This window comes from Phyllostomus hastatus, unplaced genomic scaffold (assembly GCF_019186645.2).
Source record: "Phyllostomus hastatus isolate PE091 unplaced genomic scaffold, TTU_PhHast_1.1 phas_scaffold_60, whole genome shotgun sequence".
NCBI lineage: Eukaryota > Metazoa > Chordata > Mammalia > Chiroptera > Phyllostomidae > Phyllostomus > Phyllostomus hastatus.
This window is the reverse complement of record NW_025334038.1, coordinates 14760631-14787681: the sequence shown is the minus strand read 5'-3', so window position 1 is coordinate 14787681 and position 27051 is coordinate 14760631. Positions and strand designations below refer to the sequence as shown.

At 54.9% G+C, this 27051-nt stretch overlaps 3 protein-coding genes across 3 annotated transcripts in view; 1 reads left to right on the top strand and 2 right to left on the bottom strand.

Moving 5' to 3' along the window:
* The first annotated feature begins 1483 nt into the window (after positions 1-1483).
* Positions 1484-17822, top strand: LIMS2 (LIM zinc finger domain containing 2). Its single transcript, XM_045825910.1, is given in 11 exon segments — positions 1484-1654; positions 3878-3944; positions 4195-4242; positions 4245-4314; positions 13941-14099; positions 14738-14882; positions 15704-15796; positions 16492-16540; positions 16715-16790; positions 17442-17690; positions 17789-17822. Coding segments are annotated over 11 exon segments (1146 nt in total). The 5' UTR covers positions 1484-1498.
* Positions 6434-11006, bottom strand: GPR17 (G protein-coupled receptor 17). Its single transcript, XM_045826064.1, has 2 exons — positions 10961-11006; positions 6434-8554 (listed from the first exon to the last, which is right to left on the bottom strand). Exon 2 carries the CDS (start codon positions 8520-8522, stop codon positions 7503-7505), a length of 1020 nt encoding a protein of 339 aa, XP_045682020.1. The 5' UTR covers positions 8523-8554; positions 10961-11006; the 3' UTR covers positions 6434-7502.
* Positions 17823-19104: 1282 nt separating the features above from the next.
* The window catches only part of MYO7B (myosin VIIB), a 110579-nt gene continuing 102632 nt past the window's right edge, over positions 19105-27051 (bottom strand). The window contains exons 36-48 of the mRNA XM_045826063.1: positions 26024-26154; positions 25554-25711; positions 25194-25347; positions 24611-24766; positions 23425-23530; positions 22561-22674; positions 22233-22320; positions 21542-21648; positions 20802-20987; positions 20366-20482; positions 20070-20153; positions 19782-19901; positions 19105-19436 (exon numbers count right to left, since the gene is read on the bottom strand). Of these exons, the coding sequence (XP_045682019.1) occupies positions 19335-19436; positions 19782-19901; positions 20070-20153; positions 20366-20482; positions 20802-20987; positions 21542-21648; positions 22233-22320; positions 22561-22674; positions 23425-23530; positions 24611-24766; positions 25194-25347; positions 25554-25711; positions 26024-26154 (1623 nt within the window). The 3' untranslated portion in view covers positions 19105-19334. The remainder of the gene's footprint in view (positions 19437-19781; positions 19902-20069; positions 20154-20365; positions 20483-20801; positions 20988-21541; positions 21649-22232; positions 22321-22560; positions 22675-23424; positions 23531-24610; positions 24767-25193; positions 25348-25553; positions 25712-26023; positions 26155-27051) is intronic.

Sequence of the window (27051 nt, the reverse complement as noted above, 5' to 3'; positions counted from 1 at the left end):
CCTACGAAGAGAGGGGTGAGGTTCAATATCCTGGGAGCTAGAACAGGCTGGAAAGATATTCTCAAACATGACACTGTTCAACCCACTGAGCTGGACCATTTTTCTTTGTCTAGTTTTCCATGCAGCACCACCAATCCATCAGAGTTGACTCTTAGACAAAGTCTATTTGCTACACTTGTAGGAGAAGGTATGGCCACCAGGGCACTGGAAGTTTGTAGAGGCCATCAAGTCCAGCACGACTCCTCCTGGCCATGCCTCAGGACCCCTGGGCTGGCATCAGCACAGGCATGGCTCAGCATGGTCACTTACCCTGTAGTTCAGCTTGGATTGTACTTCTCCTGGAAGGAAGCCCCTCACTTCCAGCAGGGATAGCAGCTACCCACCATGGATGAGGAGGTTTGCTCTCCACCTTGCCTCTGTCCCAAAGACTCACTTTTACCTTCTCCATGGGAGGGTGATTCCATGTTTTTTTTTGGAGGGCTGATGATTTGACACTAACTCGTGGTACAGGGGGAAAAGCTGTTGAAGTCTGACTGACCTGAGTGCAAATCTGGATTATGTCATCTGCTGTGCGAGTTTGGGCAAATTATTTAACCTCTCGGAGCCTAAGGTCTCATCTGGAAGGCAAGGTTACCTTGGAGATTAAATGAGGTTATGAATGCAGAGGATCTCATCTGTACCTGTTTTATACCTGAGACACCCTCTGGTTCCTTGAGCAGGGGTGAGAGGAGGCTCAAGAGGGCGCCGAGGTGGCCATTGTCACCCAAGAGATGGCCTAGTGCGATAAGGACTGAGCAGCAGGGGATCTGAGTCAGTGACATTGACAACCACAGCACTGTCCTTTGTGGAGGCTTACTGTGTTCCAGGTGCCCAGCCAAGTACTTCCGTGTGTCTCTTATCTAACCAACATCACTGAAGCCACAATTATGGTTTTTCCACAGCTGGGAGTCTGCATGCAGAGAGGGAGGGGCAGCCCAGGCTGCACAACCCTGACTGCTCTGACCAGTGTGTGCCTGGCTGTTGCCCGCCTGTGTCTGACCCTCTAGGAACTGCACTGAGATGGCAGGGTGTGACAGAAAGATGGGTTTCAGAGGCAGGGAGCTCCGCTTCCACCACTGTGGCTTTTGGGAAAGTCACTAACTTTTTCCATCTGTGAAATGGAGATGCCACCTTAGTCTTGCAAAATTGTCTTCCATGAGTGCATGCTGTGACCCCTGGTGTGCACTGCAACTGAGCATTTCCAAGCCCACAGAGCTATGGGTATGTGTGGGTGGCCATGAAGGGTGACCCAAGCCAGTGCTAGCAGCTTGGCCCTGACCACATGTCTCTGAGTCGCCACAGTGCCAGGAACATCATTGGGTGAGGAAAGAGATTTTCCTTGACAAAACAACTTTATTTTTTTGAAGGAGGGGGCATGCCTATTGAGTGCACCCTCCAGGCCTGATGGTCTTTGCTCATCCCCAGTCCTGACTGTCCCATTCATTCTCCCCTCAGCAACATGTCTGTTGCCTTAGCCAACGCAGTATGCCAGCGCAGCCAGGTATGTTTCACTCCTGCCAAGAGGATTGTCAGCAGCAATGGAAAGCTGTAACATGAGCACTGCTTTGTGTGTGCCCAGTGCTTCTGGCCCTTCCCCGAGGGGCTCTTTTATGAGGTGAGGATGCTCCCAGGACCTCAGTCAGCTGACTTCTCAGAGCCCCAGACCCTGACCCAGCTCCAAGTATGGGCTGTGCGCTGTGCCTGGCTGGGGTCCTGACCGATGACAGATGGGGCAGTCATGCCAGGCCTTGAGTCGAGCTGTGCTTCTCCCAGCACAGAAACTTCCTTGTCACACCTTGTGGGTCCGTTCCTCACCTGTGAGATGTGAACAGTGCTTCCCTGGTGGCTGTGGGTGCTGAAGGAGAGTCACCTTTCCTCCAACGTCCTCTGGACAGACCCTGGGAGGCCCTGCCCTATACACTTACCCTTCCTTGGGATCAGACAGTACACTGAGTAACTTAATGTCTATCAGATGGTGCTAAGTGCTGTAGTTGTAAGGTATTTTGAGTAGGGAGGGAGGGTGGATGGTCAGGAAGAATAATGTTTGAGCAGTCCTGAAGGAGTGCGGGAAGCCATGTACACAGCTGCACAAAGAGCACTTAGCAGGACACAGCAAGTGGTAAGGGCCTGAGGTCGGAGAGTGCAAGGTGTGTGAAGAGCAGTGGGAGGTCAGTGGGAGGGAAGCAAAGGAAAGGGAGTGGTGGGGATGAGGACAGGAAGGCAGATTTTGGTTTTTGTAGGATCTTAGGATTTTACCATGGGAGGGGCAGGAACCGTTGCAGGTATGGAGCAAAGGAGTCTGCCTGACTTTGGGAAAGGACCACTCTGGTTGCTATGCTGAGGAGACACTGTAAGGGGTGCAGGGACAGTAGCTAGGGGTACAGGTTGGATCAGAAGCTGGCTTGTTGTAATAATCAAAGTGAAAGTGAAGGTGCCTACAGTGGGCACACTCAATGATCTTGCAAGATAGTTGTGAGACACAGCATTATTAAAAATTAAATTATGTGAAGTGTACAATGAGATAAAGTTTTATTAAAAACAAAGATAACAAAACTCAAAACCCACTACTTCCTAATTATTTTGTTACATTTTACTATCATCTGCGCCTTTGAAGTTATTTCTACACACACGTGTGGTGGTCATGCTGTGCCATGGTGGTGTAGCACTTCACATCTGTTCTCAGCTCTGTGCCCATGCCATGGCCATGGTGGGAAGAGGTGCACCACAGAAACTGGCAAACACTGCAGATCAGTACCTGCCCTCCAACCATAGCTGGTCCTTAAACAGTTAGCATCATACTTCTGCTGGTTGTGGTGGGGTGGTGACCAGTGGAAGATGCTGGATAGATTTCAAAGGCTGGTGGATGGCAGAGTAAGAGCAGCTATTCTTCCTGGGGCCTCCTGGGAAATGTTGACCAACTGTACAGGCAGAGGGAGGGGTGGGCAAACCTCTGGAAATGGTGGCCATGTGCCTGGAACAAAGCCTGACACACAATAGGTGCTCAGGAAATATTGCTTGCTGAATGAATTTGTACCCCTTCTGCCCCTACAAGTTACTGGATAAGGCTGTACTCAGCTGCAGCCTAATAAGATGCTCATTTTAGAGAACGGAAGGACTAAGTAAAATTGTCAAGGGAGAGATGAGAAAACAGAGGCCGGCTTTGGCTACTGTTGGGGCCAGTGCAAGGACCCTCATTGCCCAGACAGATGGTGTCCACACTGGCACCTGCTAACCTCAGGACTTGGGGCTCTCCCTCAGGGAACACCCTTCCCATGTCCTCTTTCTGTTTGCTTTTCCTGAATCTTTTGTGGCCTCTGGGGAAATGGACTTCTCACACAGAGAAGACTCAAGGAATGGGGAAAAGTGACACATACAATTCCAGACTGACCCCAGCCCCCTAGCCTATGCTCCCACCCACAGCCCTCAGCAGGCTCCTCAGACTGACAGGGCCACTATCTTCAGCAAACAGCATGGCTTTTCAGGACTGGCTTTGCTGAACTCCTACTTTAGTAAGGCCTCTCACTGTGCACTGCCCTTTGTCGAGTAGGCCAGCCATTCCCTCTGACTCTAGGTTTGGTACCTGCTGCTCCCTGCCTCTGCCATGCCCTCCTCTCAGTACCCTATGCCTGCAGTCTTTCAACTGTTTATCACTTCCTTTAGGAAGCCTTCTCTGGAGGGAGGGTTGGGTGCTTCCTCCACTCCCTGCAAGGTAACAGTTGTATGAAGTGGGATGCTTGTTTAGCCTAAGGGCAGGTCCTGATCTGACAAAGACCGACCGGTGCAGCTTAGAGAATGATGGCTGGTTGGCTTATCCTTTCTCTGCTGGCCCCATCTGCAGTTTGAAGGCCGGAAGTACTGTGACCATAACTTCCAAATGCTGTTTGCTCTGTGCTGCTGATCATGTGGTAAGGGCTGGGGACAGTACATACCTCTGCGTGGCTTGGGAAATTGATGGGCAGGATCATGGATAGCTCTTCCCTGGATGCCACGTCTCTCTGAGCACTGGCCTTCAGGCCCCTATAGACATTATCTTCCCAAGCTCTGGGAGGAGTCCCTGGACCAGATGGAGCACCAGTGTGGACAGGGCTTGGGGTAGGGCTGAGGAGGGGGAGGATGCACACTCTGCCCTGGCGAGCAGGGACCTCTCTCTTTTAGGCAGATTCATCATTGGCTGTGTCATCAAGGCCATGAACAGCAACTGGCACCTGGGTGCTTCTGCTGTGAGCTGTGTGATGTGGAGCTGGCTGACCCGGGCTTCGTGAAGAATGCAGGCAGGTGAGATGGGCCTGCCCAGGTGAGATGGGCAGGAAAGAGGGTCCCTCATCACAGGAACCATGCACTGAGCACCAGGCTCGTTCCAGGTACTGTGACCTGTGCCAGCGTGGCTGTCTGGCCTACCATGTCCCTGCCAGGTGGGTAGGAGGGCCCAGTTTACAGGTGAGAACTGAGGCTGGATAGAGTGAGGGGTAAAGAATCTGGGCCCACCTCAGACTTGGGGATGTTCCCAGGAGCAGGCTGATTGCATACAGCAAGGAGGAAGGTAGCCAGAGTAAGAGCCATTAGACTCAGTGCTTCCAGTCTAATGAGCTTTGAGTCAGGTTACTACCTCCTGGGCACCTCACACTGCTGACACTAGCCATCTGCTTCCCACCTGCACGCATGGCTGAATGCATCTGGAGAGAAAGCTCAGTCAGGGGTTCCAAATTCATTCTTAAATTCAAAGCCATCGATCTCATTGATGCTCAGTGTTTAAGCTCCATCCTCTGGGAAGAGTTGCTACTTACACTTCTCCCCTCCTCTTACCACAGTCTCCACTCCCCACTCCTGCCCCCTGCCCCAGGTTGATGACATCCCCTCCTACCTGCCTGAGGGGACAGCCTCTTGGGTCACCCTTGCTGCCCAGCATCTGTGCTGCCCACAGCCTGCTTGTGTCTCTGCACTTCCCAAAGCACTGCTCACCCTGCACCCTTTTGAGAGGGCTCAAGGCTTCAGTAGCTCTTTCTCCCTTTCTAAAGGATCAGGCTGGGTAGCTTCCATGGGCCAAAATGCCCTCTGAGTTCCTCCCACATGATTCTCGATTCTCTGCAGAACTCCCCAGCACACGTGCTGGCTCCTCTCATCTGGTCCCCACTGCCTAGTCAGGGTCCCTGTGGCCTCCACATTGCCAGACCCAGAGGTCACTGCCAGCCTCTCAGTGGCCTTCACTATAGTCACCCTCTTTCTTGCTGAAATGCTTCCTCTCTGGGAGCCCAGGCCCCTGTGTTCTCTTGCCTGTCTCCTCCTCTGGCTTACCTTTCTCCATGTCTCCACGCTGGGTTCTTTTGGGCTTTGCACTTGGCCCTCATGTCCACCCGCCCTCCCAGAGCCCTAAACAGTGTGTATGTGTTGAATAATTCAGATGTACACCTCCACCCCAGACCTCTCTGGTGGGACACTCAGCTGCCCTCATGACATCTCCACTGGTGTCTGTCCAGCAGGCATCCCAAACACAGTGGGTCCTAAATGACTCTGAGCTTCTCCTTCACTGACCATCAAGTCTCAGGGAAGAGCTGCGCCTACTTTGTGATCAACACCCTAGCTGTCCGCTGATTCTCCCACTCTCCCACCTGGGCACTTGTCACCACGTCTATTCTCTGACATAGCACCCCTCACTCCTTCCTGACGCTGCTGTAGTAACCCCGACTCTTGCTTGCCCCATGCTGCCTTGTGTCCATCTGGGTGTCTGCAGGGTACTCTACTGGGTACTCAGTGGTAGCTTCAGTTCAATTGAGAGGCTGTGGTGGGCAGGCAGCTTCTTGGGGTTCCTGTTTTGATCACTGGGAAGGTCTACTTGCCAGGTGTATGCCTGTGCAAGTCCTATCCCTTTCCTGAGCCACAGTTCACACTGTGTCCCTAGCCTCACTGCCTTGTTGGGAAAATCTGGAAGAGGCTAAAAATGCTCAGGAAGTTTAAGACAAGGTACAAAAGTAAAGTTTTGCTGTAATGAATGGGAGCAGGGCCCTTGCTTGGACCCTCCAGCCTGGCTGGCCCTCTGAAGACCACAGTGCAGAACCCTGCGGTCTGTGTGGGGTAGGCTTACTGTGGGGTGTAAGAGCCACAGTCAAGAGCATGTGTTGCCTGTTTCTCCTCTCTTAGCCTCTGCTTTGCCATTGTTGGATTGAAGGGAGAAGTTTGGGGAAGTGTATTGTTAACCAACCGCAATAACCTTCAGAATCTAAAGTACAGTTATGCTTTTTAAAAAAGATTTTACTTATCTTCAGAGAGAGGGGAAAGGAAGGAGAAAGAGACAGAGAGAGAAACATCAATGTGCGGTTGCCTCTCTTGCGCCCTGTGCTGGGACCTGGTCTGCAACCCAGGCATGTGCCCTGACTGGGAATTGAACCAGTGACCCTTTGGTTCACAGCCCCATGCTCAATCCACTGAGCCACACTAGCCAGGGCTACAGTTATGTTTATGATCACTATAATCAAGTACATACAAAAAAGGACTTGTTAAGGCAATACATACCATATTGTGAAATGAAATAGCTCACAGCTTGGCCAGTCCAGGCTGGTAGAGGTCTCTTGGGAGGGAGTAGGGTGAAGGACACCCCTTCTCGGTGTGGGTTACTGGGAGGCAGATTCACATACCAGGACCCAGTTCCCCGCTCAAGGTGTTCTCAGGCAGTGACAGAGCCTGGTTGTCCACTCATGCTGTATGTGTGACCAGGACTGAGCACCTGCTGAGAAGCTCTGGGGATTGTCAGGCCACTGGCAGGTCTCAATGTGGGTTTACAGCAGAAGGGATCAAGAAGTGATGTGCCTCCCGGACCATGGTTGCTGGATGTCACCTGGTGACCAGCCTGAAATGTACTTACAGTGTTCAGCTATAATTCATCATTTGCGACCCCTAAACTCAGGGGTCATCTGGCAAAGGCACCACAAAGCGAACTCAAAGCACCTTGCACGTCACAGGAAATATTTGGACATGCCTCCTACCCCTCACAGGATTCCTGCATCTCCTCTTCTCATGGGACAATTGCAGCCACCTTCCGGGTTCTTTCCTCAGAATTTTGTTGCTGCATGTTTCCCTAGTGGAAAGGAAGGCTGAGCAGCAGTCAGGAAATAAAAACACTCATTGCTCAGGAGTTATTCCTCTGGCCTCCTTGCCCCTCTTACTACAGGGCAAAGTCACTGATTACCTAATAGCTATAAGCAAGCTGGGCCAACACAGCCTGCAGAGGGTGCAGCTGATTCAGACAGTTCTCCCTCTTTAGGGATTTGTGTATCAGATCAGACAGAGCTGGATGCTGGGTAATGAATTCTGACCTTGGAAGGAGTGGCAGTAATTCACTGAGATTTCAGTCTCTTCTCAGAGTGTGGCTGGAGAGAAAGGGGCACTCTTTGTGAGTCTGGGAGAAGCCTCAAAGCCCTAAGGGAGTTGTCCTGAGACAGTCTGCAGAAGGTTCAGGTGGTGGCTGGAACTCACAGCTCTGACCGGGCGCTCAGGGAGCTCTCATTGGTTTTCCCTTCAAAGCTGGGAGGTGGGCCTGAGAGCCTTTTGCCACTGAGCAGGTTGCACAGGGTGTTTCGAAACTTCTCAGCCACAAAAAAGTATATGATGGGATCAAGTACCCCATTGAGGCTGGTGAGGCAGGAAGTGATCCGGTTCCCCAGGGCCAGGGCATGCTGGGCAGTGCATGAGGCACCACTGCTGTGGAAGTGTAGCACGTAGACAAAGCGATGGACGTGGTAAGGCACGAAGCAGACCAGGAAGATGGTCAGCACCATGGCAATCATGCGGACTGCCTTGTTCCTAAGGCGCTTCTCTACACGGGGACCCTGCTGCAGGCTGCGGATGATCAGCAGGTAGCAGGTAACAGTGGTGACAAATGGGAAGGTGAAAGCCACAGCTAAGGACATGAGCGCATGGTGTGAGGCCTTCTCCCGGTAAAGCTGCAGGCAGATGACTGTGTGGTTGGTCTGCACGGTTTGTGGGCTCACCAACAGTGGGGCCATGGCCATGGCCACCACCACCCAGAGGAAGGCGCAGGCCAGGTGTGCATAGAGAGGCCTACGGAGTTTGAGGGACTTGACAGGGTGCACAATGGCCAGGAAGCGGTCAGCACTGATGCAGGTGAGGAAGTAGATGCTGGCATACATGTTGAGGTAGAAGAGGAAGCCGGTAAGGCGGCATGGGATTTCCCCAAATGGCCAGTGGTTCCCCGAGAAGTGGTAGACAAAGCGCATGGGCAGGACCAGCACACAGGACAGGTCTGCCATAGCCAGGTGCATCAGGAATACGTTGGCAGGGGTGCCTGATCTGCGGTCCTGGATGAAAAGCCACAGGGCCAGGGCATTGCCGACAAAAGCCAGGAGAAAACTCAGGAGGTAGAAAGAGGCAAAGAAGACATTCTGCAGCCACGTCTCCTGGACACACTGGTCTGTAGTGCCCAGGGAAGAGTTGGCCATCAGACCTGGAGAGGCTGCTTCAAGGCCATTCATACTTCGACTGGAGGCAGAGCCTAGGGATGAGCCTGGAAGGGAATTGGACAGATCCCAGTCGAGCACTACCCTCCATGGGAGCCCCCAAAAGAACATTGGGATGCCTCCAGAACCTGCCAGTCCCTAACCACGAGAGCCATGCTGTCTCATGCTCGGCATTTCCTGGGGGGCAATGGGAACCTCTCCTGAGTCATTCTGTGTCACAGGCTTTCTGAACCTCACCAAACCCCACAAACAGACCCAGGGCTTGGAGCTTGCCAGGCTGTTGCTGGGCTAACTTCTCTGGGAGGCTGTGCTCTGTTGAGTTTTCCAAAGCCTTTGCCTGACCGATATCCCAGAGTTCATTGTCTCAGACCCCGGGCAACAGAGTTAACACCACGAGGAAAGTAGAAAGTGAACCCTGTCTGTCTGAGGCTTTGGGATTGGGAGAGTGGAGGGAGGGTCCCATGTTTTCTGTCCTGGTCTCAGCGGTGCTATCTGAGTGGCAGGGTGGCACGTGGGATACCTGAGCCCCACCCTTAATGGGCAAGGGGATGGGTTACTTAGTCCCAAGAGACTAGCGTGTGGGCCCCTGCCAGCTCCTCTGTAGTTCTGGCCTTGCCAGGTGAATTCTGTTCACCCCAAGTCCCAGGACCCTCCCTAACTCACCTGCTTGTCTGGGCATCAAGGCACTTCCCACAGTGGCCTTGACCAGTGTAGCTGCTTTTGCCTTCCCCTCTGCCAGCCCTGACCACAGCTCCCCAGCACCTGCCACAGAGGAGGCCTCACTAGAAATGCAGATGTGGGCTGTGTCCCAGGTCAGAGGCCTGCTCTGTCTGCTGGCACCCAAAGGCCATACAGGTGCAGATCCCAAGGTCTCTCGAGCTTTCTCAGCTCAGCCCCAAAACTCTGTTTTGGATGCCCAAATGGGTAGAGAAAGCCTTGCACTCAGGCCTCAGGCCAGCAGGATTTGTTTTACTACTCGGAGTAGTTTAACAACCTGGAACAGATTCTTTCCTACGAGAGATAAAGCCATTTCACCCAAAGGAGAAGACTGGCCAGGGCTTTCTAGATCTGCGCCCCAGAAGGACCAGGGCCTGGAGGACACCTGTCTGCCTGGCTTCATTTGCCTGCTTTAGCCACACCAGAGGGGCCAGCTAGAGCCCTGCTGTCCTTGGCAACAACCATTTTACATTGGGTGAACCCTGGTTCTGGTGGATGTCCTCCCCAACAGATAGGGTAACATACTCCTGTTTTGATTTTTGGTCTACTCAAGAGATCCAAAAAAGAAGAGCGTAGGACTCCTTCACCAGGCCTGGGAGTGGGAGGTGTGGTTAGGAGAGGGCAGGATGCAGGCAACCCTTTAAGCAGGGATCAGGGAGGCCACCAGCCCTGCTTCTTCTGCCCTGCTGCTCCTGCCCTGGGGCTGCTCCTGCCCTGGGGCTGCTCCTGCCCTGCTGCTCCTGCCCTGGGGCTGCTCCTGCCCTGGGGTCACTTAAAGGCTTCAGCCTGGTGAACTCTCACCTGCAGTGCAGCTTTGGGGGCTTCTGGCCTCTGTGTTGGGACTGATGAAGGGTGGAGGAAGGGCTGTTCACAGGAGAAAAGAAGCATTCCAGCAGTGGAGGAGGAGCCCAGGCTACAGCCAGAACAGGGAGTCAGGGGCCCCACAAGTAAGGTGTGACTATACAAGTCACATAGTCTATTGTGGCCTTAGGTGGGCATGCCAGCACCTGGCTTTCTGCTTTCTAACCAATACCCTTGACCTCATACCCCTGCTGAAGGCTGCATGCATGCACGGTCTCAAAATGCTTTTAAAATGGTTGATTTTCAAAATGCTTTCATGCTTGTTTTTGGTTTGTTGAGGTTTCTCTATCCCTTACCCATTTTAGGAGTTTTCATACTGATTTTGGCAGTGTCTGAAATGGACCCCTTTCATTCTCTGTGCAGGCCATAGAAACATGAGCCTGGCCTGCATGCACCCCTCTGTGCTGGGTTCCTCTGCTTAGGGAAGGGAGGCTGAGGGTGCGTGAAGTGCAGCCTGGACAGTGCCAGCCGGGGTTGGCATGGCTGTGGGTAAGGGGAGCAACGGAGGGCATATGTGGCCATAGTAGGAGACTTCAGTGGCAGTCCTGTGGTAAGAAGGCAGCCTGGCACCTCTCCCTCTTGGCTCCTCATCTGACTTTGCCTGTGCTCCACAACCTAGTGGTGAGGAGCCTGGGTGCCAGCTCATTGTATTGTGGGTCTGAAGCAAGGCACTGTCTGTAAGCCCAGCAGGTTAGACGAGGACACTGCCTTATGGGACTGCTGTGATTCAGATTGGGGTGTCTTCCAGACATAGGTTCTACCATGACCTCAGAGAGTATCTCAGGGACAGGCACAACCCACCCTTGCCCTGCTTAAAGTTCCTTCTGCTTAGCCCCTGAACACCCTCCCCTCCCCGACCCGACACTGGCCCTTACCTCTTGTAGCTGGGTGCAGGTGAAGGGGCAAGAAGACTGAGGTGTGGCGTGGTCTCCGTGTGGCTGTGGTGGAAGGCCGGCTATTTAAGGAGGGGAGGGGAGGCAGCAGCCCCTCCGGCTCTGAAAGACCACTTCATTCCCAAGGGGTCCCTTGTGTGGTGGGCACTCCTATGGCTGCCTCGGCTGCCCATGTGCTGTGAATATTCCAGTGTGTCCCAGACTGGGAGTCCCCTCACCCCCAACTTGGCCACTGAGCATCAAAGAGGCTGAGTGTATGTCTTTGAAGCTTCAGAGTTGATGCGGGCTGGGTGGGGGGACTGGCTGGGGCTGACAGACACAACAAGACATTTCAGAAGGGGACAATTTCCTACAATTGGGAGTTACTTGGAGGGGCTGGCTGCCATGGCAATGGGCTCGGGCTCCCAAGCCTGCATGGGAGACAGTGGAGGGGTCTTGTGAATGGGGAGGGTGAGAGGCTGAGGAATCTTGTCTGGTTGAATGAGAGGAGACCTTTTCAGGACTCTTGATGTAAGGTCCCTGTGTCCTGCCCTGTATAATTAGGCTCCATTTGGGTGTGTGGAACAAACCATGGCCTTTATCTTAAACAGGGCACAGCTGCAGGCTGTGTATAATGGGGCGCTGTCTGTGCCTGTTGGGACCACTCAGTCTGGAGGCCTGGCCCTCAGCGGTGTGGGCTCCTCCTCGGCATGGGAGGCCTATGAAGGGGCCACTGCTGCCCACTGGCCCCCAAGACTCATTTTGGGGGTGTCTGAGGCTGGGGTGTTTGGATGTTAGCAGTTGCTCCTCCTGAGACTGCTTCAGCAAAGGTTGTTTCTCTGTCTTTTCAAAAAGAATATCTCCAGTAACACAGGGAACAAAGTCACAAATTTTAATTTCAAAAGACTTAAATACTTAGTTAAAATATAAAATATGTATGTTGCTCTCCTTGAGAAGTAACTAACTGCCACATGTACTATCTCAAATTTGTTTGTCACCCAGTTGTGTGCAGTTGTGTTACTGCCCCTTTATAGAGCAGAAACTGAGGCTCAGAGAGGTGACATATGTGCCAGTTATAAATCACTAGAAATGGCAGAGCCAGAATTTGAACCCGGAAAAAATTCTGCAGCTTGCCTTTAGATCTGGTGTGGGGACCATGTATGTCAAAAACACACTACCCATTTGTGGTTCCTTCAAGAGAGCTGGGCTTCTCAATTCTGCCCTGACTGGGAACCAGTGGGGTGTGCCCAGGCTCGTCCCCTCCCTGCCATTCTTTGCGAGTGGCTGAGTGACTTACACTGTCTGCCCTGAACAGGGCACTTATGTATTGGGGTGATTGGTGACAGAGACTTTGAGGTCATTGACCATTTCAACAGAATTTTGGGTAGTTGTGCTAATTTCTATAGCTTTGAAACAAAAATTATTCCATATGAGTTGAATGTTATTCTTATGATAAAAACAGTCACCTGTAAATGCTGTGTCTGTGACAGACACACAAGCAAGCAATAGACATGGTGTGGCCTGCTGTGCCAGGGGGTCTGGGGTACAGGGTGTCTGGGTAAAAGTTGGGTGGGGAAAGCTCACTGGGATTCAAGGATCTGGGGACTGAAAGGGGCAAATCCTTAGTCACAGAGCCAGAGGGTATAGTCACAGGCCACACCTGTGGCCCATGGACAGGTAGAGAGTCAGGGTCACGGGCCAGGAGACCAGCTCTCAGTCTCAGGCTGGCCATGCTGTCACAGGGAAATGATGACCACCAACCCTTCCTTCCTCTGTTTCACAACCTTCATTTACTCATGATTCACGTGTTAACAGACTGATCCTGAGCTGCTGCCCTGTGTGGTGAATAGCTTAGCAGGTGGCTGCTAGACACTCACTTGGGGGCCTTGCTATTCACATTCACTGAGGAGATAAGACACAGTCAGGGCAAGCAGAGAGCAGTGTTATATAGCATGGAGTCCAGACCCAAATGAGGTGCAGGCCCTGTGGTCAAGGGCTGGACCCGGAGTTGGCTGCCCTGCCATCCAGGATCTGCTTACTGCTTCTGACCTGAGAGTAATCTTCAGTGGACTCCCTGAACTGCCTGTAAGGGGGCCAACCCTGGGATCAGGTGAGTGTTGGAGAGGCTCCTTGTGGATTGGGAATCTGGCAACAGGGTTGGGGGATGGGGCCTGGCTGCACAGGGCCACTTGCAGGTCAGGAATAGGTGGAAATGGGAGTGATGCACTGGGGTCTTTGCACATTGTTGCCTGGGGACCTGGAATCTAAATTCCTTTAATCTTTGAGGCTCACAAAAAAAGAAACCATGTTGATTTCTCTCAGTAGAGATCATAGCTGTTGCCCAGTGCAGGGAGTAGCATCAGAAATTACTCTGAGGTCTACACAAACAAGACTCTGTAATGCTATTTCCTGGGTTTGGATGCCTCCATCTGACACAGCCATGCTTGTCTTTGGAGCCAGAAAGAGCCGGTAAGTGTTTGGTCCCTCTTTGTCTGGCAGAGCCCAAAGGAAGGCTTGTGTGGGCCACCAAACCTGGTCTTCCTTGGCCACTCTGCTGGACATGGCAGGGTTGTAAGTCTGATTGTTACTATATGACTACCCATGTGTGAAAAATAAAAACTAATTTTGGGGGCAAGAGTCAGTGAAATGTCTATTCTATTCCACACAATGTCCTGGGCTCAGAAGAAATGGGAAGAAGAAAATGATCATGTTTGCTGTACCATCCTAAAACAGCAAATACCACCATTCTGGAGTATGCTCTCATAGTCTTCCTCCTTATGCAGAGGCTCCTTTTGGAGAATGTGTCTGAGGGGTTGCAGGACTGGCTAGCTTGCTCTGTGGACCCTGGCTGAGTCTCATGAGGCTCACAGATATTCATTAAAAGCAGGGTGGGTCAGGGATCCCTTCTCGGAGGTGGCCCAGGCTGTCTGAGAGGAAGGGGAGGAGTGGGCACTCTGCCTCAATACCCATCTGCCTCTTGTAGGCACCTGTGTTGGCCTTGCCACAATCTTGAGAAGGCCAAGGGCCTGGGACCCAAGTACATCTGTCAGCAGTGCTACCTGGTCATTAAGGAGCAGCCCCTCATGTTCAGGAATAACTGGTACCACCTGGACCACTTCAGCTGCACCCAGTGCAGGTACTTGTAACAGGAACTGGTGGAGAGTAGGGTGCGAGTCCCTCCCAGGGCAGTGATGGGGCAGGAGGATGGGGTGCTGGGAGGAAGCGGATGGGCCTGAAAGGCACTGCTGTGGGAAACCTCTTTCTCCAGAGCTCTGTTCTGGGAGGATGTGCATGATCCAGGTTTGTGACTCAGGGGTGAGCGAGGGCAGGGCCGCTGGAAGAAGCTGACAGGAAGGAATCAAAGGCATGGAGAACAAGAGTGAGCAGTAGGGGTTGCTGCTGGTGTTGGAGAGTGATGGAGAGAGAAGAGAGGCTGCAGAGCCATCCCTTCATGGCTGTCCCAGGCCGCAGTCTGGTGTGGTGGGGCCTAGAGAACAGATAAGCTTCTCAGAGGACTCAGACAGTACTTTCCTGGGCTGCCTTCTGCAAGTACTGTGCTGGAATTTGGTGTCCTGGCGCCTGAGGCAGCAGAAAGCCCCAAAGAGATCAAAGAGCCATTTGCCCAGGCGCTCTGCTGGGACAGAGCAGGGCCTCTCAGGAAGCTGCTCCCTGAGGCTGCAAGGGCTGCTCAGAGGAGCCCCTGCCAGTGTGGGTCCTGAAGAATCACAGTGATATCATCTGGGGGCTCTGTATTGTCTTTTAGGAAGGAGCTGACTAAAGCCTGAGAGCTGAAGCCTGAGAGCTGAAGGGGAGACTCTACTGCCTGCCATGCCATGACAAGAGGGGTGTCCCCATCTGTGGTGCCTGCCGTCAGCCCATTGAGGGTTGTGTGGTCAATGCATTGGGCAAGCAGTGGCATGTGGAGGTAAGTGAGGCTGGCCCAGACAGGAGGTGGGGGTGCCCCTGGCTCTTGGCCACAGTGGGAATCTGGCTGGGCAGCCCCTCCACACTCCCACCCCAAGGCTGGGTGGCTGGCTCCCAGGAGGCACTTTTCTCTTGGGTGCTTTCCCTCCTCACCCCTGACCTAGCACCAGCTCATCTGCGTGAACCAGGAGACCACTTTCCTTCCTCCCCTGCTGGCTTCCTAGAGGATTCCAAAGTCATGAGAAAGCTGTAGGGATTGTAGGATTGTGGTTGACAGAACTGGCTGTGTCTATAGTCCCATGTACACACAGAATCTGGGTATACCTGTTGGTGAGTGCTTCAGGTGGCCTGAGTTACATGGAACGCTCCCCTGCACTGTGGGCTCTAATAGTATTATGGACATTACTTGGAAAGGAGGCTTTCACTCCTCAGTACCCTGGCTGGCTCTGTGTTCCAGAAGATCTGCCTTGGGTAGTACCTTTGGGAAGTTCCTGTTGCTGGCCTGGCTCCTAGCCCTCTGTGGGTGGCTGAATCCTTGCTGAATAGGAAGATGCTACTCAGTGACTCTGGGGCTTGTAGGGGAGTGCCCCCAGAAGACAGACACACACAGCCTTCCAAGAAGGCACCATGCAAATAACAGAGCAGCCCCACCTGTGAGGGCCCAGCACACTCCAGGCACTTCACTAGTACCTGACAACTTGGGTCAAGGTTGCTGGTGATGCAACAGGCCCAGATACGACAGTGATGTGCAGGATCACTCAGTGGGTGTTGGGGTCACTGCTCTAGCCCCGACCTTCCCTGCATTGCCCCTTCTCTGCTTAGCACTTTGTGCGTGCCAAGTGTGAGAAGCCATTCCTAGGACGTAGGCACTATGAGAAGAAGGGCCTGGCCTACTGTGAGACCCACTACAACCAGGTGAGGCCTGGGGCAGAGGGTGGGCTGGCAGGGCCTGCAAGGGTGCAGATTTGGAAAGGAGGTTGCCTGCCTTTGTCGGGGACTGAGGGATTTTGGAGAGCCTGCAGGGAGGTATGCTGGGTAGGCTGCTGTGTGAAAAACGAGATCAGAGCAAGAGATTATGTGGGCAGCCCACCTAGGAATCTGCTGTGGTGCTGATGCTCCCAGTGCAGTGACCTGGACAGCCCTCCCTGCCTTAGTGTCCTCATTTGAGAAATGTTCTCCTATGCCCCGGCCCCTTGTGGGGACTGAACAAGCTAACTGTGCAAAGTCCTGGGTTCATGGGGCTGACATGTGCCGTCAGCCTCCTTCCTCCTGCTATGTCTGGCAAGGCTGTCCAGCTGTTCTGGTACAGGAGACAGGGGTGACTGCCCTGGCCCATACCCTTCAGGACAGCAGCACGAATAAAGGGGCATTCTGGGAAGCAATGCTTTAACCTGGCGTCCTTCCGAGGGGTTGATTCTGATGTGCCATGGGTACCCTTGCCTCAGGCCTGAGGCTGTGTCCTAGAGGGAGAGCCAGGAGGCCTAGATAGATGCTGAGGACTTTGGGCAGAGGGGCAGAGGGGCAGAGGGGCAGAGCAGGGGCTAAGCCGTACCTCTGGTCTGGGGCTGGGACACTGCTGCCTGTATGTTTGATATCTGTTTGGTCCACAGCTCTCTGGGGACGTCTGCTACAGCTGCCACCATGTGATTGAGGGTGATTGTAAGGCACTACTGTCCTTGTGCCCCCCTCCTTCCTCTATCCCCCTTCACTATCCCCTGTCCCCCAACCCTCTGGGCTGTGGGTCCTGCAGCTGTGGACCCAGCTGGCCCTCACTTCGCACAGCTAGGCCTGTGGGAGAGGCCTGCTAAGCCAGAGTCCCATCTGCCCTCACAGTGGTTTCAGCCCTCAACAAGGCCTGGTGTGTGAACTGTTTCTCTTGCTGCACCTGCAACAATAAGCTCACCCTGAAATAAGTCTTGCCAGCTTCCCAGGGAGACCTGCACAGCATCTTCCTTCTCCGTGGAGCATATCAAGGGGCTCCAAACTGAGTGGGCTTTCTGTGGGCTCTGCCTTTCATCAGGCCTTCCCGGTCATTCTGTTGTCAGGCCCTGTGGGGTGCAGTGGAAGCAAGGGGCAGCTCCAGCCTCATGGAAGCAGGTCCAGAGACCCCCAGGGCATGGTGAAAGGAGGAGTACCACACATTCACAAGGACATTAGGCTCTGGGGAGGGAAGGGCATTGCAGCCCAGGGAACAGAAAAGTCAAAGGCAAAAGAATCAGACTGCTGGCTCATCCAGGAAGCCAAGAGAGGTGCTGTAAGGTAAAGTGGAGCAGGTTTCTGAGGACAACAGGGAACATGGTGGGTTCTGAAGTGTCAGAGCCTGGGAGAAGCCTTTAGGAGGGAAGGGAGGCCTGGAGGCCCATCTCCCTGTCCACTGGGACCTTTGGTGAAAAGCTCACCATGGGGTCTGGCCCACTGGCTGGGGCAGGCTGGTGGGGAGGCTGTGGGCTAGGGGAAGAGGGCAGGCCGCTTCTCAGGCTCTGGCTCTGTGGATTGAGGAAGACCTGGCTCAGAGCTGATAGGGCATGGGGCTCTCCTGACTGCTGCACTTTCTCCCCACGAACAAGTTTATGGAGTTTGACATGAAGCCTGTGTGTAAAAGATGCTACAAGAACTTCCCAGTGGAGCTGAAGAAGTGGCTGAAGAAGCTAGCAGAGCTGGCTGCCCCCAAAGCCTACCCCAAGTCTGTGGGCCTCCCCTCGCCCTCACTTCTCCTCTTCTTGCTGGTCTTCCTGCTCATGCTGAGCTCTTCTGCTTGCTACCTCCATTGCTCATCTTATCTCCCTTCATGGATCTTCCCTTCTCTCTGGTCAGCATTCCCTCCTCTTCCCTTTGCTCCCTTCTCTTGCCCTCTCCCCAGGACTCTTCTCTCCCTTGCTATGGGCTCCTCTCCCTCTTTCTCTTTAGGCACAAGGCAGAGGTGGGGGCCTGGATGTGTTGAGCCTATGACAGGCCCGTGTCTGCAAGCTTTAGCCTGACGTCCTCAAGGGACAGGAGCAAATGGAGACCTGGAGTCACCTGGCCTTTGATGGGGGCCACTTCTCTTAGCCCTGCCTAGAAGACCTGTTCCATTCCTACAGGGGACCTGACAGCTCACACTCTTTTGTGGGGGCTTGGCCAGCCTCTGCCCAGACTGGCCCCACTGTGTACCTATGTGGCCCTGCCCCGCCAGGTAGCTGCCCTGCCCCAGGACCAAGGCCACGGGGAATAGGAACTCTGGTGAAACCACTCTTCCATCCCTCAGCCACCCACTCATCCAAGTAGGATCCTTGTGCCTTAACTGGGCCAGCACATCCTGCCAACTCACCCCATGAATCAGCAGTATGGACAAGGACCCTACTCCCCTCTCACTCAGGAGGCTTCCTTCCTAAAATCTGGCCTTGGCTACTCCATCCCAGGCTTGGGTCACTGTGGCTTTCCCAAGCTCCTCTGTGGTCACCACAGTCCCTCCATCCCTGCACCCCAGGCACACATGAAGCTTCTGGGTAAAGCTGGGGGCCAGAAGGTGGTGGAGCCAGGTGGATGGCTCATTCCTACCCTCCAGGGAGGATACTTCCTCCATGGCCAGCACAGGACTTGGTGTGACTCGCGCTTGCACAATAAATAAAGGCTTGCATACACAACCATTTTGTTTGCATGGTCTGTGGCGATGGGGTCAGGAGGTGGGGCAGCGGCCCCCTTGAACATACTTCAACAGACACCAGACAGGGCAGGTGGGACCCAGTCCCTGTTTCCAGGGCCAGGCTTCCATCAGGGCTTGAAGAAAAAGGCCAGCCAGAAACCTGCAGTCCATGAAGGGTGACCGGGGAGGTAGAGTGTGCTGGAGGACAGGCTCTGACAGGGCTGCCAGTGCAGGAGGTGCAGCCAGTCCTTTAAGGCTGTGCATCCAGATCTGCCTCCTGCATGAAGCCAGCAGCCTCTGCCTCTACATGGCTGGCAACAATGATGTGTCCCATTTTGTTGCCATGCAGGGGAAGGAGGAAGGTGTACAGAGAGAGGGGCTTTTCCACCTAGTCCAAGAAATGGGAAGAAAGGAGGGAGGAAGAGGGGAGAAGAACAAAGGAGGGAGAAACCAATGAAGTCATTCTCTGAGAGCAGAGTTGTCATCCGTGTGTCTCTGGAGAAGTCACAATGCTTTTCCTGGAAGAAACCCTTTGCTGGCCAGCATCTCCCAGGCCTCCTGCTCACCTGAACCTTTATCCTTTCTTTTCACTGACACATTCTTCCCTGTTCCCAGAATTTTTATTGAACATTCTTGGGTGGTTGTCTCAGCCATCTGCCCACTGGGTCAGAAGGCCTGCCACCTCTGGCCCCATGCAGGGGAGGGGTCCTGCCTGGAGTGATGAGGGTTTTGGAGTATTCTGGGGAGGGAGCAGCATGAAAGGCTGCCAGTAGAGGCTAAAAGGACCCCAAATTGGGAAGGTCGATTGCATGGGCAAGTGTACCACCGCTGCTAAGGGTCAGCCAGGGCTGGGGCCCGGGTAGCCCGCTGCTTGTTCACAGTGTTCAGGAGCTGTTGCACATATGAGGTCAGCAGGTCATCCATCTTGTAGCCCTGAACAAGGGAAGGGTGAGGTTGGGGGCTGCTGGGTACAGCTGGGGGTGGTCCTTACCAGAGCCCGGCAGTACTCAACTTTTGCCTTAGGGACACACTGGGCAGGGAGGTGGGAATGGAAATAGGTCTCCTGCTGCAAGAAGACAGGCCCAGAACCACAGGGCCCTTTTGCCAGGTCTCGCCGCCATGCCCCTGGGTGACACCTATCCCTCCCAGCCTGGCATCATCCACAGGTGACCTTGCCTCCTTAGTTAGTAACTGGCCTGGAAGCAGGGCATCAGTGTGGAGGAAGCCTGTCACAGTGCTTCTGGGTCCTGTGTGTTTGAGCGGGGATAGGGGGCTCACCAGAGAGGTCTCACACAGCAGGCGGCTGCCTCGGCCCAGGCTCCCCAGCACCATGTGGAAGTAGGTGCTACCACTGCTCCAGCTGGAGATCTTGGTGAACGGGTAGGTGGTGAGCAACTCCTGGGGACAGAGTGGCTCAGGGTCTGAGTCTGAGCTGCTGCCCTGGGGTCTACCTGAGCCCCTGGGGCCATGGGGGAGGGGCAGAAGGGCAGGTGATCACAGCCCCAACTCTGTGGGGGGTCTTGGGACCCTCGCAGCCTCCCCAGTCCCGTGGAGCCCCGTTGCTACCTTGGTCTTGGGGTGGATGAGCAGAACTCCATGCCGGTTGATGGCAATGAGGACGATGTCTGGGTAGGAGGGTTCCGAGGTTTGCTGGGGAGGAGTGTGGTGCTCACAGCCCATCCTGGCAGGCCAGGTTGCCTTCCCCGAGGCACACGCATGTACACATGTGCCCACATGCCCCTCTCAAACCCAGTGACGAGACTCGCCCCAAGATGTATGTTTGGGGGAGCCCAGGCTGCTGGGCCCAGAGCTGGAGTGGAGCCTTCTTAGGCAAGCACAGGTGTGCATGGGATGAGGCCTACCTTCACCTCGAAGAAGGCCGACCCAAAGGTGGGCCACCGGCAGATCCGCTTTAGGAAGGCCACTTTGGCCTCCTCCGCTGCCTTGTCCCTGTGCTTGTCATAGGCCAGAAGGATGTTCTGTGGGAGATTAGGGTTAGTGAAGGCCTGGTGGGGGCCACTGCTTCTCCAAGCCCTTCACATGGAGCCTAAGGGCCTTAGTCCAGAGCCTGTGTACCTGAGACTAGCTCAGGGGCTGGGGGGGGGCGTGCACTGAGAGGCAGGTGTGTCCTCTGCCCAGAATGTGTCTGTGAGGTACTATGTATGGTCAATGTGGGGAAGGTGTGATATACTTAGGCTCAGACCATCCTCCATACCCAGAAATATGCTCATCCTGCAAAGGCAGGGTCCCTGGGAGGGGCAGTAACCTGAAGGTCCCTCCCCAGCTCCCATGAAGGACCTTTTTCCATTCCTCCAAGGACATCAGGCGCATAAGATTTTCCGGCACAAGTTCCCTCAGGATCTTGGGGATGTTAGCTAGCTGGGACTGGTCGTTGTCAAACTGGGCCTTGTAGATGAGGCCTGCCAGCTGGATGGCATCCTCCCGGGAACACTTGTGGAACCCACGCAGGTACTTGGGCAGCTCCTGGGTGATGGATACACAGTGTTAGGCTGCTACCCCCCAACTCATGTGGCAGGTGGCAGGGGTGTCAGCCCACTCCCACCTAGGAGACAGAGTCAGCAAGAAGCTAAGGCCCTTAGGATAGGGTCTCCTGCAGTGGCAATGACTCTCATGAGTTAAGGCCGAGACCCTTAACATCTTGCTGTGAACACAGTGGCCCACTCGACCCCTATGTAGTTGACCCTTCAGGACAAAGGCTAGTGCTCCTCTGACTGTGGGGTGGTGGGAGGTCCCCTTTCCCCACCCCTCCCTGGCAGTCAGGCTGCAGGTGCTGTTGCCAGTCACTGTTGCCAAATGCTACCCTCTCTCTGCTCCTGGCTCCAGAAACTTCAGGGGGTAGGTCTGGTAACCACATATGGTGAGCCTTCTGGTTGTTCCTGGACCTTTCCCCACAACCCAGTAGACTTTGGGGCCCTGGGACAACGAAGCCCTCATGGGCCTTCTGCTTCCACATCTCAGAGTAGGTGTGGGAGGGAGGGTGGACCCAAACCCCCACTGGAGGGAGTCTTTCTGGGTACCTGGTGGTAATGGAGTATGGTGTCGGCATGCACGTCCTTCCCTGGGGCCACATTGAGCCACAGTTTTCGCATGAAGTACACCTGGTAGGGGAGCATCACAGGGGCCCCTGGGCGGGGACATCAGTAAGCACCCAGCCTGGCCTGGGCCCCAGCTTTTACCAGGACCACCTCCAGCCTGCCAGGCTCTATGGCCATGCCCCACCTCCCCTGGCCAGGGCCCTGCTGCACCCTGCCCGAAGCACGTCTTCCTGACACATTCATAATGCTGTTGTGTTTGTGCCTGCTGCCTCCCCTGCCCACCTTTCTTCCTCACTGGCCCCAATTCTTCCTCATCCTTCAAGACTAGTATAGAAACCACCTTCTCCAGGAATGTTCCTGGACCTCCCTGTCAGGCCTCTGTCCACCCCCACAGCCCTGTGCATCCTTCATCTGTTCTACACCTTCCCTCATATCTTGTCCCTGTCTGAACTGGGAGAGCTCCAGGGCAGGGCCCCCACAGCTGATCCCAGGCCTGGCCATTCTCATGACATGGTGGGGGGAGGGGCGGTATAAGGTGGAATGAATGTATGGGCAAGGGCCATGCAGGAAATGCTAGGGGAGTCTTGTGATCTGGCCCAAGGAGTCAGACACTCCCCACCCCTGCCCTTCCATCACAGATGAATCCCAACCCTGTCCCACAGACACTCCCCACCTTCTTTCTGAGGCTTGCTCTTCTTCACCCAGTCAGACAATTGCCACAAGGAGTCAAAGAAGAAGTCTCCCTCTTTTTGGCTGATGACCTGGATTGGGTAGGGTAAGAGGCAAAGGAGGGTGCACAGGTGGAAGGGCTTCCTGGGAGTGCATTCCTGGGGACACCAGGGCCTGGGAAGCTAGGTGACACACTGGGCCTTGCTCACTCAGGGACCTGTGGACTTCACGAGCCCACTCACCTTTGTCCTTTCAGCCCCTCAGCCCAGTGGGGATTTCCACACACCCTGCCCACTTGCTTCTCTGGCATCTGACCTGCCTGCCAGCTGTACCTTGTCTGCAATCTTGATAAAGAGGCTACAGCCTTCCCAGGAGGCCAGCTGCAGTCTGGCGGAGATGCTTTCACACACGTCCCGCACCCGGCTGTGGGCACCCACTTCCAGCATCTGGGCAGAGGGGTGGCACAGGACCATTTCAGAACAAGTTCAGCTCAGACGAGCCCTCGAGCTCTGACACTGCTGCACCTTCCTAAGTTTGGCTGGACATACCTGGCCTGAGAAGGGCAAGACTTCCTTCTAGAAAACTGGCCAGATGTCATGTTGTGTAGTTACACAGTTTACTGTCTTGGGGGTCTGAGATGCTGAGCACCCTGCAGCCAGACTGGTGACTTTCCATCTGGGGACTTCACCAGCATTTAGACTGTAAAGGCTCATTGCTCCTCGACCTCCTCTGCTCCTCGGCCTCCTCTGCACCTCGCTTTACTGCTGCCACTTGGCTGAGGGCCTCTTTATCACAGCTGGGACTGGCTGGTTTTCTGTCTCCCATCTGCCCCATCTATGGTTCCCAGCTCCCAACATGAGCTCTTTCCGCAAGCATACCCAATGGCAGCACCTGTTCCCTGTGCTCTGGTCAGAAGCCCAAGGGGTCCCATGCCCTGGGACTTAGACTTGCTGCCCACTCTTCTGGCCTTCTCTGCCTTCTGCCCCAGCCTAGAATGTTCCTCTGTACCTTTGGGACAGTCCTGACTTTGAACTGTACTAGTAGCCTCCCTGGAGGGCAAGGGGACTGTCCCTCCCTGCACTGGCCTGAAGTACATGAGGGTGCACCGCACTCGGTTCACTATTGTAGCACACCAGTGATGGGGCAGGGGAAGAGAGTTTCTCAGGGTTTCCCACAGGGGGTGGGGTGGGATTCACCTCGCTGGTGTTGTTGGGGAAGTAGATCTTGTGGCAGATGCGGGAGATGTTCTGCTCTATGGCCTCCACCTCGACTTGGTGTGGGGGCTTCTTCCGGGGCCCCGCCCTAGAGTAGGATAGTGCACACTGCACATGCCACCCTGTCCCCCACCCTGCTGGCCAGCCCCAGCCACCACTACTGAGGGGTGGTTCCCAGGGGGCTGCCCCTGCCTGGAGTGCTCAGCGTGCGGCCCAGAGAACATGGCAGAGGCCAGCCCAGACTCACTTCCCTTGTGACTCAAGGTTCTGAGGAGGCAGGAAAAGCCTGGGACACACATGGGGAGGGGATCCGGCTGGCCAGGACTTCCAACACACCAGGTGGGTTGTTTTCTTGTTCTCATGAAGAATGGACATGGGGCAGGAGGGTCAGGGACACCTGCAGGGCCTCTCTGAGGGTACCCACCTCCCCCTCTACCATCAGGGCTGCCACTCACTGTTGTAGTCACACACATGGCCAGCCTACTCTCCCTCATAGCCCCAGAAGTCCAAGCTAGGGGCACAGGCAGTGGGGCTGAGATCTGAGAGCTGAGGAAAAACTGCCAGGCTCTAAGTGGGCTGGGTTGGAAGACAGCACATGGATTGGCAGGGGTGGGCTTCTGACTTAGGAGGGGAGGATGGGTGGCTTGGGGTATACAAGTCACCTTATGATCTCCAGGCAGTTCCCTGTGGGTCCCAGTTAGGCAGCTGTGAGAGAGGGTGAGCTTGTGGCGGCAGCCCTGGTTGTAGGGGGGGGGGCGGGGGAGGTGGGTACCCTCAGAGAGGCCCTGCAGGAGTCCCTGACCTTCCTGCCCCATGTCCATTCTTCATGAGAACAAGAAAACACTCCACCTAGTGTGTTGGAAGTCCTGGCCAGCTGGGTCCCCTCCCCATGTGTGTCCAGGCTTTTCCTGTCTCCTCAGAATTTTGAGTCACAAGGTTCTGAACCTACCAGAAGCCTCCATGACCACTCAGACCCCCCTGAGACCCTCTTGAGCCTCACTCTCCATCCTCCTCCCCAGTGGCTAGGGACTTGGTCCTGCCTCCTCAAACTGACACCAGCTTCTGCAGAGGATGCAGAATCTGGCTGCACTGGGCCACAAACTCCTGAAGGGCCCAGCTGGCTCTCTCAGCATCTCCAGGGGGCAGTCATGGGAGCTTTCAGGTTCACCTCAGCACCCTCTGGATGCGGCGGCTGCAGTCAGGGGCCAGCAGCTTCGTCCTCCTTGTGTCTATGAATTTCTGGACGTGGGGCATTAGCGCTTTGCCAGGTGGGAAGAGACCAGTGCAGAGCCATAGCAGTTGCCAGCCCCGCTCTTCGCTATACCTGGGGGTGACAGAGTCCATCAGCCCAGGAAGAACCCCTCCCAGAGGCCAGGTGAGCTAGGCACCTTGGGGAGATAGACATGAGGCATGCTCAGCCATGGGCAAGGAGGACCATGACCTAGCTGCTCAAGGCCAAGAAGGCTTTCATACCCATTAGCTGGGGAGGGGTGCTACTGTGTCCATTCTGTGGAGGATCATGCTGAAGTTTAGAGAGGCCAAGGGTGGCAGCAGGCACAGCCCAAAACAGGTACATTGCTCTCCCTGCTCTGATCACTCCAAGAAGTCAGCAGGACAGACCAGGGTTCCAGCCCATCCCTCAGCTACTGCAGGTACCTGGGCAGGCTGTGTGGCCTCCAGGAGCTGCCACCTCCCTGTCTGAACAGTGGGCACAGCCTCTGGGAGCCATTCCCACCCCATCCCCAGCAGACCTCTTGGTATTGTGTGTCAGCTGCTTCAGAATCTGGCAGTAGACTTCATCCTGCAGAACCGTGTCCTGGAGGGCCCACGAGAAGATCTGGTCAGTGAGCTCCATGGAGGTCCAGGCCTGCCGAGAGGGGTAATCGCCCATATACCTGAGAATGGGTGTGGCTATTAAGGAGAATAAGCTGGTGTGGTTGTCTGTCAACACTGATCCTGAGCCCCACCCCGCATGACACCTGAATAGTCCTATGAACTGCACACTGCCCCTGCCTTGTGTTCCGTGAGACCTGGCCCCTCTTGGGGTGATGGTGGGCTCCATGCCCATGGAGATGGCATGGAGCTGGGGCAGGCTAGCCGGGGAAGGATATCGATGAAGATCTGACAACTGACGTCCCACAGTTCCGTGTTGGCATGGACACGCTTGAGCAGAGGCTGCCGCAGTGGCTCAGGGGAGTGAGCCCACAGGTGGCCTCGGGACCTGGTCAGGGGGTACATGGCTCTGCTGACTGTCTCCTTCTCCAGGGCTCTGTCAAAGATAGAGGCTGGTGTGAGGGCTATCTCTATCCCTGCTGCTCCTCTGTCTCCTCCCCATCTGCCTCCTGTTTGGCATAGTCAGGCTGGAGACCCAGACTCCAGTGTGGGTCCCTGTGGAGGTGCCAGCTGTATCCACAGCACTAAGCTGAGACACAGGTCACCCCCTCCAACCTCCAGGGTGGTTGTAGGAGGCTCATAGGGTCACCTTCTCCCCAGGTGGACACCTCACCTGCCTCTGTGGCCTCCCCAAAGCTCTCAGGGAGTTCAGAGGGGCTGACTGGGACTTGTGGGGCATGGTGAGCACCTAAAGAACTCATAGGAGAATGTCTCCAGGGTGTGCAGCTTCTCCTTGGCCTGCTCCTCAGGCAGTGGTTCTGCCGGTTGCCCCTCCTGAGCTGCCAGCTTCCGCTTCTCTGGTGACATGGCCAGCAAGCTCTGTGGGGGCACATGCCTGTGGGTGCCAGGAGCCACTGTCCACAAGGCCCTCCCCATAGGCTCTTCCTGACCTAGTTGTCTTAGTGACTTAGGAGGGGCAGGGCCACAGACCTGAACAGTCCTGGGCCTACTCCTCCTGTATCACCTATTGTGACCCAGGACCAGTGACTCAACCTCCCTGAGCCAGATTCCTTTCTCTTAGGAGGGCTTCTTAGATTTTCCAGGCTCCCTTTCCCCACAGTGCCTCTCTTCAGGGGCATTTGCCACCTGGCCCTGCTGCCTGGCTGGAAGTATGAACCTCCTTTAGGCTACACACAAATGTTACTACCTCAGTGATGCCTGACAGACAGGGTAAACTCCACCCTATTATTTGCTTTCATAACAACCAGTGCTGTTTGTTGGTGGCTATCAGTCGATCACTTGCCCCAGTGCTCCTTGAGGGCAGGGTCCCTGTTGTGGTCAATTCTGTATTGCAGACATGGGATAGACAGTTGGCACTCAATATATGCATATTGGAATGTCTACCTGTCCTACTTCCCAGTAAGGCTGCTCTCAGGGGCTGGAGTGGACTGGTTCTTAAGGGTAGGGAGACTTGAGCCCCCTTGAGCCAGGGTTTCAATGAGGCGGGGGCTGGGGAAGGCATGGGTTTGTTCCTAGGACACACCCATGGTAGGAGAGATGGAATGGATGCCCACTTCCTGAGCTTCCCATGAACTGTCAAGCACTGTGCTGGACATGGCATAGACACTACCAGCTTCATGGTCACCCCAGAGGAACAATGGAGTGGGCAGGGCTGGCCTGATGCCCAGGTGGCCCTCATGGCCCTCAGTGAGGTAGGATACAGGCCCTTGAGCTAGGACCCCCAGAAGGGCATCCTGGTCATTTCCCATGTGCTCA

Coding starts and splice junctions, on each gene's coding strand:
- GPR17 (XM_045826064.1), bottom strand. CDS start 8,522: ATGAATGGCCTTGAAGCAGCCTCTCCAGGTCTGATGGCCAACTCTTCC.